Here is a 13,251-nt window from a genome sequence, read left to right on the forward strand (position 1 = left end):
GGCTGTGTTATGAAATGTTTTGTTGTGAGGTTATAGCACAAGCCACTCTTAAATGAGCAGTAAATTACACAAGATATTTTTTACTGAAAAGTGTCATGGCAATGGAAATGGAAACATGATACATTGGTGAATTCAAACTTGACGGTTGGGCCTAAACCATATTAACACAAGGTTGAGTTTCCTTTGCTGAGTGTTAAGTCGTTACAGGCCTTGAGTAGAACAGGAATTCCTGTAATCTGAAAGAGAGAGCACAATAGTGGCCTCCTATACCTTTAATTTTCCACAATGTCTTTCTTAGTGAAGATCTTGTGCTGACATCAAGATGTAGTTGGGAAAGTAGGCAGTAGTCTACCCCAACCCTGTTTGGGCTCAGGAAAGCTTATCCACTGGTGTCCAGAGAAACAAAACAGTTCATTTTGCTAGCACCAGCAACCTGAGCTTTATTGAGCCCAAAATTTGCAGGGAGTGAAAGCTTTGAAGATAAAGATACCTTTTGGTTGAATAAATTGACTGATATTATGGAAAAAAATGAACACAAAACTATTGTTTTTTTTATTATTATGTTAGAAGAAATAGGCAAATGGCTTTTACCTTGATGTTGCACTTTTAACTTTGACTAACAAAGCAACTTCTTTCTGGCAGAACCTGATTTGAGTGGACTGCATGATCTGGAAGCCAAACACAAAGCTATTGAAGAACAGATTGAGAAAATCAGGAGAGTCCGAAGACATGACAGAGACAATGACTATAATATAGAAGTCCTTCTTGGAGTTGATGACACAGTGGTGCATTTTCATGGCATGGACCATGTGGAGAAGTATCTTCTGACTCTAATGAATATAGTGAGTATTATTTTTGGTAATCAGTTCTCTAAACAAGAGAACTTTCTTATTTTAGCAATGAGGGCAATTGAAAATTGTGTGAGCAAATTTGTGCAGTTTCAGACTATAGAAACATTGAGCAGTTATGCTGCTGAAAGAGGCCATTCAGCCCATCCTGTCTGATGCTTAAAAAAGAAAGAACAAAACCAGCTGCCTGTTTAATTGCAACCTCCAGGATCTGGTCTCTAGTCTTGCAGGTTACCGCACTTCAGGTTCCTTTTCAATGAGTTGAGAATTTCTGCCTCTACCACAAAACCAGGTAGTGAATGCCAGGCACCCACTGTGCTCTGGGTGAGAAAGGTTTTCTGTCTGATCCATTTAATCCTTTAATTAGTCACCTTAAATCTGTGGCCCTGATAATTGCCTTCTCCCCACGCGGAAACAGATCTTTTCTATTTACTCTATCTATGCCCGTCATCATTTTGTAGACATTAAGTCACTGTTCAGATTCCTCTGTTCTAAACCACTCCAGCCTGTCCAAAGCTTTTCTACAACCTCTTCCATCAGGCAGAAGATACAGAAGCTTGAACATGTGCGTGAGCAAGTTCAAGAACAGCTTCTTCCTGGCTGTTATTAGATGGATGAATGGACTCTGTAACTTCAAATAATGCTGATCTTGTTAATGTTGATCTTGCCTAGTGTATGTCCTGTGTGCTGTAACCTGAATGCCTTACTCTGTCCAAGATTTTTTTTCACCCTATGAACTGTATGTTCTTCTGCCTTAACTGCTCGCAAATAAAGCTTTTCACCGTACTTAGGTACACGTGACAATAAATCAAATCAAATCAAATCTTTCATCATAGCTGTCATTTCCAAACCCTGGCAAAATTCTTATAAATCGCGGTTACAGACGTTCTATCTCGACTCATAAGTTTCTACTTTACTGACTCTTTTTCAATTTTTTTGTTATGTACTGTGGAGACAACTCAATCAGTCCTTTCAACATATGCCAATGTGACATTTCCAGAGCCTAAACTTTCTTAGTTTGAATTACCTGCAGAATTCTGACCAAACCCTCTTGGTTTGGACATGTAGCCAACTAAACCATTGCGATGAGGTAACTTGTTCCCTGAACTATTAGTTGGGGAGAAGCTAAGCCTGTTCTAAACTCAACGTTGTTGTATTCCGAGCTGAATTTAGATACGAACTTGTTCAATCCCAAATATTCTGAACTGAAAACAAAACTGTGGCATGCTTATATGTTTACCTTCCCTGCCATAAACACAACAGCATAAACATCTTTCCATTAACACCATGTTGGTCTGCAGTCATCTGCTTTCTGATACAATATCGGATTTTATCACTTTTCTGAAGGGACTCTGACCTTTTGCTTTTAAAAGACAACCATTCATCTGCTTCTGTTTTGAAATCCAAAGTCCAAAAATGATATTAAGACCTATAAAGTATATACCCTTCATCAGCCTATACTCAAAATTCGGTGTGTCCTACTAAGTATTTTCTACAGTTCCAGCATTCAGTCCCTGAATTTTAATCTATATCCCATTCAGTAAAGGAAAGTATTTTGTATGCCTTTCAAGATTGAATTGCTATTATTTTTATAAGAAGCTGTATTATATATGGTCCTCATGCACTTGTTTTAAGTTACAATTTGAAAGTTATCTTTCCTCAATTTCAGTGACAACGTGCCCCCAGCGCTTCCCCCCACCCCCCAACTGCCCTTAACAGTCCACCATATCATTTTCTGGAACAGTGGGTGGTTGCTAACCAGTTTCCAGTCCACTGTCAAAACTACTTCCCTGCAGATTCCTTAGAGGTTCTCTGAGTTTAGTCATTCATCAAATTCTTCCTCATCCTCCCACTGATACTGCAAACTCATTCTGTGAGAAATTGTGGGGGAGGGGCTGCAAATCACTTCTTCTAATGCAGTATGGTTGCAAAGGATAGAGCTTCACCAAAAGGAGGTACGTCAGTAATTACTGGCCCCCTGCCCTGCTGCCAGAACTGTAGCAGACACACAAGGGACTCTGTCAAAAACAGTATTGGCCTCTCCTAATTTTCAGGCATGGGCTCATTTTAATAATCAAGGTAGCTGAACAGTGGAGAAAACTGTCCCAAGGTAGTGTTTACAAATTAAAGGGGCATCCTGCTGGTGTCACTACAGATGCCCCGTGCAGATGAAAGCAGCAATGCTAAAATGTATCATGTTTCCCTGTAGCTTGCATTGTTAGGTGATAGTGTGTCAAGCCTGTGGCCCACTACAGAGGCATATCTACTCTTAGCTGATGTTAATAGTGTGAACCTGGGAATGAAATAATTGGTGAAATCTCCAGGGCAGCCTGTGACCATACCCAGGCACACTTCAGAAGCTGGTGGAGGAAGACAGACCTGCAATGGTTTCCCTCCCATATCCACGGCCTACATTCAGATTTTGGGGCAACTATCATTTTTTTTAACCCCAGGTTCTGCCACTTCTTTCTGTGGACAATGCTTCAGGAATTTAAATGTTTATTTGCCCTACACCCTTGCAGTTGTCAATGTGGCTCAATGATAGTACTCTCAGCTGAGCTTCACAAGATTCATTGTAGGATTTCAGCACCTAGAGCAGTTGGTTTACAGAGACATAACAGATAAAACACTATACTTGACGGCCATCCCTGTTTGTTTAGGTACACTTCAATATTGAGTATTATCATAATATACTTTACATTTACAAATACTTCTGATTAATCACTCCGGCTAAAGCTGTCGAATGTTGTACCAAATGGTGTCAGTTACAGTAGCCTAGATGTTATTCACTATGTTAACAATTATGGTTTAACAGGGGTTGTTAATGTTGCTACGAAGTATACCATATACCTCTGTCTGCTGCATTGACTTATTCATTTTAGTCTTTACTGAAATAGCAGCCAAGAAAATGTCATGCAAACACAGAAAGTGTTCATCCACAATCATAAATAATGGTATTTTCTGCTGCAATGTGTGGTGGATTGTCATGAATAAACTGTACATTTAGTTCATTCTGTTTCCTCTGCTGGCTAGTTAGGCATGACAGCATAACATTTTTAATCCAATTTACTTGCTTACAGCCACCACTTATTCCCCACCCACCCTTTTACTTTTACATCCCATGTATCTAGTTTCCTTTTAAAAATCTTAATCGATTTTAGATCTATTGCTTTTTCATATTCTCTCAGCTTTTTGTTTGAAGTAGATTTTTAAAATTCTCTTTTGATCACAGCAGCTTGAATTAATAGCTGACAGTCTTCAATACTGCACTGTCTTTCCAAAAGAGATGCATTCCCCTAGTACCTTTGCAGTTCTCTGCATCGTATTAAAAAACTCAATCAGATCAGTCTTAATCTTCTCTTCTGCAGAAATGTCTTCCTACTTTACTGAGACTGTCATCATAATTAGATATTTTATCTGAGATCCCTCTTGGTGAAATGTTGCTGCACTTTTCCATGGTATGCCTATGCTCCATAAAGTGGACTGCTCAAAATGGAAATGTAGTCGGGATGCATGATCTTGATATTGTCCCACCTGCCTATCCCTCCCCAGGTTCTGGGTGACAGGACCTGTTTACTAATGCTCCCAGTGTACAAATTACAATGAGCTGGAAACATTGGCAGACAGGGCCAGAATTCTGAGCACCAGCAGCAAGTTAAAAGATGTTAGTTGTCTATTTTATTGATCTATTTACTTATCTTACTTTACTATCTTATTTTAATGATCTATTTTATTTTTGCGAGGAGCGGGCAGGGTAGCAATTAGGCAGAACACTTTGAATTCTCCTGCTGAAATACTGAAGAGAAGGTAATCCAGTTGTCCTTACTGATTGGTAAGGGCCAGATATGCAGGCAAAACATAAACTGGCTGATCCCAACTCAAGAGCAGGAAATGGACACTCAATAACTGATCATTGCACAAGTGCTCGGTTTTATTCTGGGGATAATTTGTAGCTTAATTATTTTGTGGTATTATGTCAATCATTGCAATGACCCTCATTTTTTAAATGCTGTGCAGATTTTGTTAGCAAGCATGTGTGCCTAAGTCCCCATATTGTTTTGTTCAATAAATATCTTCTACGTTTCTTCTACACTTCCATCTTCCATGATAGAATTCAAATTGTTACCTTATACTTTAATACCTGAAAGTGCATCTACACTTGTTTTCCAACTTAATCATCATATATTTGCGATTTTCTATTTCATCTTCACAATTCACTCTTCTCACTAATATAGGGATATCTAACTGTAATCTATTATATTCCTGTTTCAAGGTAATTTATGTAGTGAAAATCTGAGACCCTCATACTGATCTCTGGCAGATACCATTAGTCACTGCAAATCCAAGGATGTGCAGAAACATGTTTTGCCATTTGGTTTTTGCTTGTTCATGGAATGGATTTAAGAATGAGTTATGTTTAAGTGTTGCCTTTTAAAACAAAGAGAAGTTGCCCAGCGTTTAAAAAACCAACCTGCAGGTATTGAATTCTGTATAAAACCAAAAGGGCTGGCTTGTGGATTGTTGCAGCTCACAGTTTGCTTCTGTACAATTCTCTTCTGTAGAATCTTATTAAGTACCATCAGAAAATCCTATGCTTAGTATTCGTTAATTCTTAGAAAAGTTGCTAGAGGAGATTATTACATATATACTGTGCTATCACCTTGAAAGAGAATCACAGCATGGATTCTAGAAAAGAAAGCTCTGTCATACCAATTTAGGGGAATATTTTAAGAAAGTTACAGTGCTGATAGGTAATAAAAGCTCAACTGACAGTGTACATCTCCGCTTTCTAAAGATCTTTGATAAAAAGTGTTGTACGAAAGCCTATTAAGCAAAGTTGAGGCTTGTGAGATTGATAGGCAGAATTTTGGGGCTGTGCAGGAACTGATAATATTTGCATATTGAGAAGTTATTTGTGGGAAGCAGGGTACTGCTGGAATTGTAGAGAGACTATGTAGTGGCTATTGCTCTGTGTAATCTGTATTAACAATAAGAAGAAAGACATTGGATGGCCCACTGACATCTTCTGTGACATGGAGAGTGTCAGGACCTTAGCTTCAAATTATGTATGGCAGTGGTTATATGTTTAATGTAAGACTCACAAATGTCTTTTAACTTGAATGAATGTAGTGCAGTGCTTTTCAATAGGAGCCTGCTCACCCATGTACATGCTGCGCAAAGCTATGCAATGAAGGCATCAGAACTGATGAATGAACTAAGAAGTAGTACTTGCTTCATTGAATATCACTACTGCTACATATATGTCAATAAGCACACCAGAGCATTAGTTTGTTTAACTCATTTTCCATTCTTATAACTATGGTGCAACTTATATGGATATGTGGAACATTCCACCACTGGCAGACAGTGGTTTTCTATTCAAAATTAATGTGTCAGGTGATGGAAAAGCAATCAGCAAATACAGAACCTCAAAACTGTCTGTTGAGGTTGGTTGGCTCGCCGAGCTGGTTTGTTGTCCCACAGACGTTTTGTTACCGTGCTTGGTAACATCCTCAGTGCATCCTCTGATGAAGCGTCGGTGTGTTTTCCCGCCTGGTTTTTAAACTCTGGGGTCCGTTGCGATGGATTGCCTCACTTCTGGGTTTCCTCCATAGTGGAATGTATATGGGGTCGAGTTCAATGTGTTTATTAATAGCCTGCTTCGTGGAGTGCCATGCTTCCAGGAATTCTCGTGCTTGTCTCTGCCTAGCCTGTCCCAGGATCTTGGTGTTGTCCCAGTCGAAGTCGTTGTTCTCCTTGTCCGTGTGGATTGAGATGAGTGAGTATTGGTCGTGTCTTTTTGTAGCCAGTTGGTGTTCATATACTCGTGTTGTCAGTTTCCTTTCTGTTTGTCCGATGTAGTGTTTCTCGCAGTCTCTGCAGGGGATCTTGTAGATGACATTGGTCCTGTCCATGGCGGGGAGTGGGTCTTTAATTCAGGTGAGCACTGGGACAACACCAAGATCCTGGGACAGGCTAGGCAGAGACAAGCACGAGAATTCCTGGAAGCATGGCACTCCACGAAGCATGCTATTAATAAACACATTGAACTCGACCCCATATACATTCCACTATGGAGGAAACCCGGAAGTGAGGCAATCCATCACAACGGACCCCAGAGTTTAAAAGCCAGGTGGGAAAACACACCGACGCTTCATCAGAGGCTGCACTGAGGATGTTACCAAGCACGGTAACAAAACGTCTGCGGAACAACAAACCAGCTCGGCGAGCCAACCAACCTCAACACCCACAACCCGAACTACAAATCTACTCCAAAACCTCAAAACTGTCTGGTTTATATAATTTTCAGTACACAGAGTAGACTTTTGGCAAGATCTCAGAAATGATCATTTTACTGAATTTGGTTGAACTTTAATTAAATTTGACATAAGCATTCATGAGCTTCACCCCAACAACTGATTCACTTGGGCGGTCTAGGCCTGAAACGTCAGCCTTCCTGCTCCTATGGTGCTGCTTGGCCTGCTGTGTTCATCCAGCTCTACACCTTGTTATCTCACTTGGGCCTCCAGTTGCTTGGCTAATAGATTGTCAACTAGATGCAATTTTGTCATGGAATTACATTATTATTCAAGTTGGACTTCCTAATTTTGACCTTTAAATATGAAAATACATTGATAGGATTAACAATACATGCGTAGTGATATTTGAAAGTGAATATAAATATGAGCCAGTGAGATATTTTGCAGATGTTAAGGTACAAGGTTGGTAGTGCTGAAATTGAGTAGTGCAAGAGTGTGCAGACAGTGGGAGTTATGTGGAGTCGAGTTTTACCTTGGCAGCTCTAGTGAAGTAATCACGTTTTCTCAGTGGTGCTAGAATTCCAGCTGAAAGTCATACAGCCACCCGACTCCAGATTGCTGCCAATATTGCTGGATAACTGGCTGACAAGAGCTGCTTGACAGCTACCAAGAAAGTTGCAGAAAATTTCCCTCTCTCCATTGAGGGAAATGCTGAGTTCGTCTTAATAATCTGACTGAAAAATGCAATGGAGGAGATTGTTGGCATAGTCCTTTTTCTTTAACTCACTGCATATAAAACTGTAGCAGAAAATGATTGACAGAGCCACTTTAACAATACTGTTTGACAGAGAATAAGGTTATTTGTTGAATGTGCATTATGTGCTTATGTTGTATTGATTTCTCTTCTGAAGTTGTGATTGAGCTGATGTTATCAGACTGATCAAAGCAAATACTGAATGATTTGTTTTACAGATGACTTGAGATTGTGCAAAGTGATTGCATTCCCAATCCATCCTCTTCACGTACATCTAGAATTGAAAGTTTAACATGTCAAAGGTCTTGCTGAACAAAAGCAATGATTTATGAAACTACCCCTGATAAAAGTAATACTGGAATTCCAGTCTTTTATTAATTAGTGAATCATATAATGAAATGAAGGTTATATGCAGGTTAGATGTTTTATTTTAAATGGGCTATAGCAGGAATATGCCGAAATGGCTATTGGTTTTCAAGTTTATTGTAATTCATTTTGTTTATTTAAGAGCATAGTACCTGGATCAAAGAAGAATGATATAATTTGACAAGATAGATCTTTTTATAACATCCTGATATAAACATGAAATTAAAAGTGAAAACCTAAATTTCAGCAAAATACATCTTCAAAGGTGACTAACTTTTGAAATGAAGAGAAATGATTTCCTTATTCATAAACCAGAACTGTCACTCAATTTCTGTGGATAGTACTGTTTGCACCAGAGCTCCACTTACACAGTTGACAGTGCATTTCCTTTGGAATCTGATAAAATCACAGCTCCAGCCAATAGCTAACATCTGTCACTGGAAAGTTAAGCATTATATCTTCATATAAGAAATGGCTTGATAACAAGATGGAAACAAGCTGCATCAGAGATTGACAAGCATCTTTGATAGCTTAAACAATTTGACAAACCAGTATTTTTCCATCTGCTATGTTAGTTTTCAGTTACTGAAGATGACTTAACTGAAGAAAGAAGTTTAACATCAAAAGTTTGGATAATTTTTATATAAGTTTAGCCGAGATTCAAAACTTTTGTAGTCAAATTAATATCTTTATTGTATCTCTTTAGAAAAGGAATCTGTATTAATCATTCACCAAAGTCAGTAATAGAATCAATGCTTCACATTCCAGAAAATATTGCATAAAGCTGGTCATATGTAAAAACAGCCATTGGAGTGTACATTTTGTGGAGTTTGTTCTTGTTGATAGTCATAGAGTACGGAAGTCTAATTGGGAAATGTACAAAGACATTAATTGCCAGGATTGTGAGAGGATTGGAAGGAGACTTGCTAGTGGTGGTCTTCCCATGTATCTGCTATCCTTTTCTTTCTAGATGGAAGTGGTTGTGGGTTTGGAGGGTGTTATTTAAGGATCCTTGGTGAATTTCTGCAGTGTATTTTTTAGTACACACTGCTGCTGAGTGTCAGCAGTGGAAGGAATGGATGCTAATGGATGTGGTGCCAATAAAGTGAGTTGCTTTGACCTAGACAGTGTTACCTTCTTGCCTGTTGTTGGAGATGCACCCATCTAGCAAAGTAGGGAGTATTCCACTACACTCCTGACTTGTGCCTTGTACGTGGTGGACAGGCTTTGGAGAGACTAGAGGTGAGTTAATTGCTACAGGATTCCAAGCCTCCGACCTGCTCTTGTAGCCACACTGTTTATGTGGCTAGTCCAGTTCAGTTTCTGGTCAATGGTGGAATGATGATGAAAAGTGTTAAGACAGAACCCAATGTGTTCCTGGCACCACAGAATATTGTCAAAGGCAGGAATGGCAGTGGCCTTTTATAGACTGTTTTAACATGCCCCTGGGATTTTACCTACCTTGGACGTGTGGTGAGTGTGCTGGCAATACACAGCTGGCCTTTTGGCAACTTCCTGGGAAGTGAGTGGGGATCTTTCCTTTATAGGGTCTACAGGGCCACCCCTGCTTTCCTGGTCTACCATTGAATGCTTCACCTCTTTGATTGCTGGGGCTTGCCTGGCATGACTGATGAAAATTAATATCTATATAAATTTGAAGGTGCCCCAATTGGTTGCACTACTGAAGTTGCACACTGCCAGATTGACCTCTGCTGTTAAAGTCATCACCTGTGGTCCTACTGTCTACCCAGGTGCGTTTTCAACTCCTTTAGTCCCAAACTTTAGCTTCACAACAGCAGCAAAAGAGGATACATGAGCGGATTAAATGCAGCCCACACTCAGGCTAAGTAGCAAGAGAGAAAGCAAGGTTTACCATCTGCAGTTTCCAGACAACTGATTGGGGTGTAAGGAATTAAACAGTGATATCACAGGGAAGTAGTGGAGTGACTGGTTTCTCACTGACTGTTGTTAGGGATGTATGTGCTTTTTTATTCGTTCATGAGATGTGGGTGTCACTGACTAGGCCAGCATTTATTGTCCATCCCTAATTAGCTTAAGAGTCAACCACAATGCTGTAGATTTGGAGTCACATTTGGTTAGACCAGATAAGCATGGCAGATTTTCTCCTCTAAAGGAAATCGGTGAACCAGATGGATTTTACAACAGTCAACAATGGTTTCCATCAGCAAGCTTTTTATTCCAGATTTCTATTGAAATCTAATTTCACTGTCTGCCATGTTGGGATTCAAACTCATATTCCAGAACATTAACCTGGAGTATCTGATTTAAAGTCATTAACCACCTCCAAGTACAGCAACATAGTCTAAGAATATACCAACAGTCAAGCCTAGATGTTATAATGATAACATAAAGACAAAGCTAAAGGGTCTGTATCTGAGCATCTCTATCTGAATGCACGTAAGTTGAAGTAAATAAATATGATCTGATAGCCAGTACAGAAGTTGCAGGGCTACAAGATTAGGTCCTGAATGTTGAGGGATATATGACAATAAAACCATAATAAATTGGAACAGGAGTAAGCTGTTTGTACCCACTCCCCCACCAAGCCTGCTGACCATTCACTGGATCATGGTTGAAATGACATTCCTCACATCCACTTTCCTGCCCTTTCCCCTTAACCATCAAGTCCCCTACTGATCAAGAATCAATTTATTCAGCCTTAAATATATAGAAGGACTCTGCCCCCATGGCTCTCTATGGCAGAGTTCCAAAGACTCATAAGCCTCTGTGAGAAGAAATTCCCTTTCATCTCAGTCTTATATAGGCACCCCTTGATTGTGAGACTGGTTCCTTCTGGTCCTTGACTCTCCCATCAGGGGAAACATCCTCTCAGCATTTTCCCTGTCAAACCCTTTAAAAATCCTTAGTATTTCGATGAGATCACCTCTCATTCTTCTAAACCGCAGTGAGTAGAGTCCCAACCTGTTTAGCCTTTGCTCATAAGGCAGTCCCTCCATGCTGGTGATCATCCTAGTGAACCACCTCTGAACTGCCTGCAATGTAATGATGTATTTCTTTAATTAAGTGAATGAAAACTGCTCACAGTACTCCAGGTGTGATCTCACCAGCATCTTGTACAGTTGCAATAAGACTTCCCTACTTTTATACCCCAATCCCCTCAAAATAAGGGTGAACGTTCCATTAGCCTTCCTGATTACCTGCTGCACCTGTGCACTAGCTTTCTGTGTTTTGTGTACAAGTATCCCTAAGTCCCATTGTGTTGCAGCTTTCTGCAGTTTCTCTCCATTTAAATAATATTCTATTCATTTGTTCTCCCTTCCAAAATGAATGACTTCACATTTTCCCACATTATGCCACATTTGCCAACTTTTTGCAACTCACTTAACATATCAATATCTCTCTGTAAGTTGTTTGCATCCCTGTTGCAACCTGCCTTTCCACCTACTTTAGTGTTGTCTGCAAATTTAGCTATAGTACATTCGCTTCCTTCCTCCAAATTAGTAATGTATATTGTAAATGGAGTGGTCCCAGCACTGATCCCTGTCAAGCCCTATGGATCCTGGATCACCAACCTGAAAAAGCATCCTTTACCCTTACTTGCTATTTCCTGCCCATGAGCCAAATCTCTCTCCATGCCAATATGCTACCTCTAACACTGCAGGCTCTTATGACTTAACCTATTAAGAGGTACTTTGTTGAATGCCTTCTGGAAGTCCAAATACAACACATCTACTGGATCCCCTCTATCCACTCTGGTTGAGACTTCCTTGAAAACATTTTATAAGTTAGTCAGACACGATTTCCTTTTCATGAAGCCATGCTGACTTGCTTGTTTAGACAGTCAAGAAGAATAAGAAGTTAGAGAAACCTGAAGGGGTGGCTCTGTTAATTAAAGATGATATTGGTGCAATAGTTGGAAATGATCTTGCCTCAGAAAATCAGGATGTAACATTGGTTTGGGAGGACATGGGGAATGGGACAAGAAAGAAGTCACAAGTGGGAATAGTTTACAGTCCTTGAACAGTCACCACAATTTATGATGAAGTATACAAGAGGAGAACTGGATTATTGTGATAAAGGTATAACAATTTCATGGGCGAGTTTAATCTACAGATAAACTAGAAAAATCAGGCAATGAGAGCCTGAATTAGGAGTTCATGGAATGCTTTTGAAAAATCTGTAGGGCCACCCAAACAAAGAACAAGTTATATTATACTTTGTATTGAATATGTATTAATGTGTGTTCAATTTGCACCTCATAGTCATGGTACTTCTAGACAGCAGAGACTGCAACATGATTGAATATTACACCCAATTTGAAAGAGAGAAGAGTGGGTTTAAGATTAGTATTTTAAACTTAAATAAGGGGAATTATGTGGATATAAGGTTGGGCTAGCAGAAGCGAACTGGGATTCTAGGCTGGGAAGTAAATCAGTAGAGAAACAGTGGCAGACGTTTAAAAGAATGTTTCAGAATTCTCGGAGCAAGTATATTCTTACTGTTCCTAAGATCCTGTACCTAGGTACCTTTGTATATAAGATGGTGCCGTATATGGCGAGTTTGTAAACATTTCACTGCACTTATGTGAGTACATGTGACAATAAACCTAATTCAATTCAATTCAATTCAATTCATAAAGAAAATTTCCAAGGGGAGGATCCATCATTTGTGGTTAACTAAATAAGTTTACTAAAAAGTTAAGAAAAGTGTGAAACTCGAGGAAAAAGCATATAAAAACACCAAGTGGCAGGTCAGATGATTCATCAGAATATACATAACAGCGGAAAATGACTAAAAGGTTAATCTGGAGGAAAAGTTTAGAAATTGAGAGAAAGCTAGCTGGAAGTTCAAAAAATAGACAGCAGGAGTTTCTACAGGTATGTAAAAAAAGAAAAATAAAGTGATCACTGTTCCTCTGGAGAGTGAAATTTTGGAATGAATAGCAAATAGTGGATGAAATTCACAAATCTCTTGCTTCTGTTCTGTCCTCATTCATATAGAGGATACAAAATATATTCCTGTAATAGCTGTAAATCAGGAG

General features: G+C 39.3%; 1 protein-coding gene across 2 annotated transcripts in view; it reads left to right on the forward strand.

The window, feature by feature from the left end:
• Positions 1 to 13,251, forward strand: part of LOC109916643 (A disintegrin and metalloproteinase with thrombospondin motifs 2-like) — a 223,251-nt gene that overhangs the window by 133,777 nt on the left and 76,223 nt on the right. For both annotated transcript variants that reach the window (XR_007263412.1, XM_048603996.1), the window contains exon 4: positions 643 to 842. Coding sequence is in view for 1 of the 2 variants with exons in the window: in XM_048603996.1 (XP_048459953.1) it covers positions 643 to 842 (200 nt within the window). In the remaining variant the exon portion in view is untranslated. The remainder of the gene's footprint in view (positions 1 to 642; positions 843 to 13,251) is intronic.

Source organism: Rhincodon typus, chromosome 12, assembly GCF_021869965.1.
Source record: "Rhincodon typus isolate 14 chromosome 12, sRhiTyp1.1, whole genome shotgun sequence".
Lineage (NCBI taxonomy): Eukaryota > Metazoa > Chordata > Chondrichthyes > Orectolobiformes > Rhincodontidae > Rhincodon > Rhincodon typus.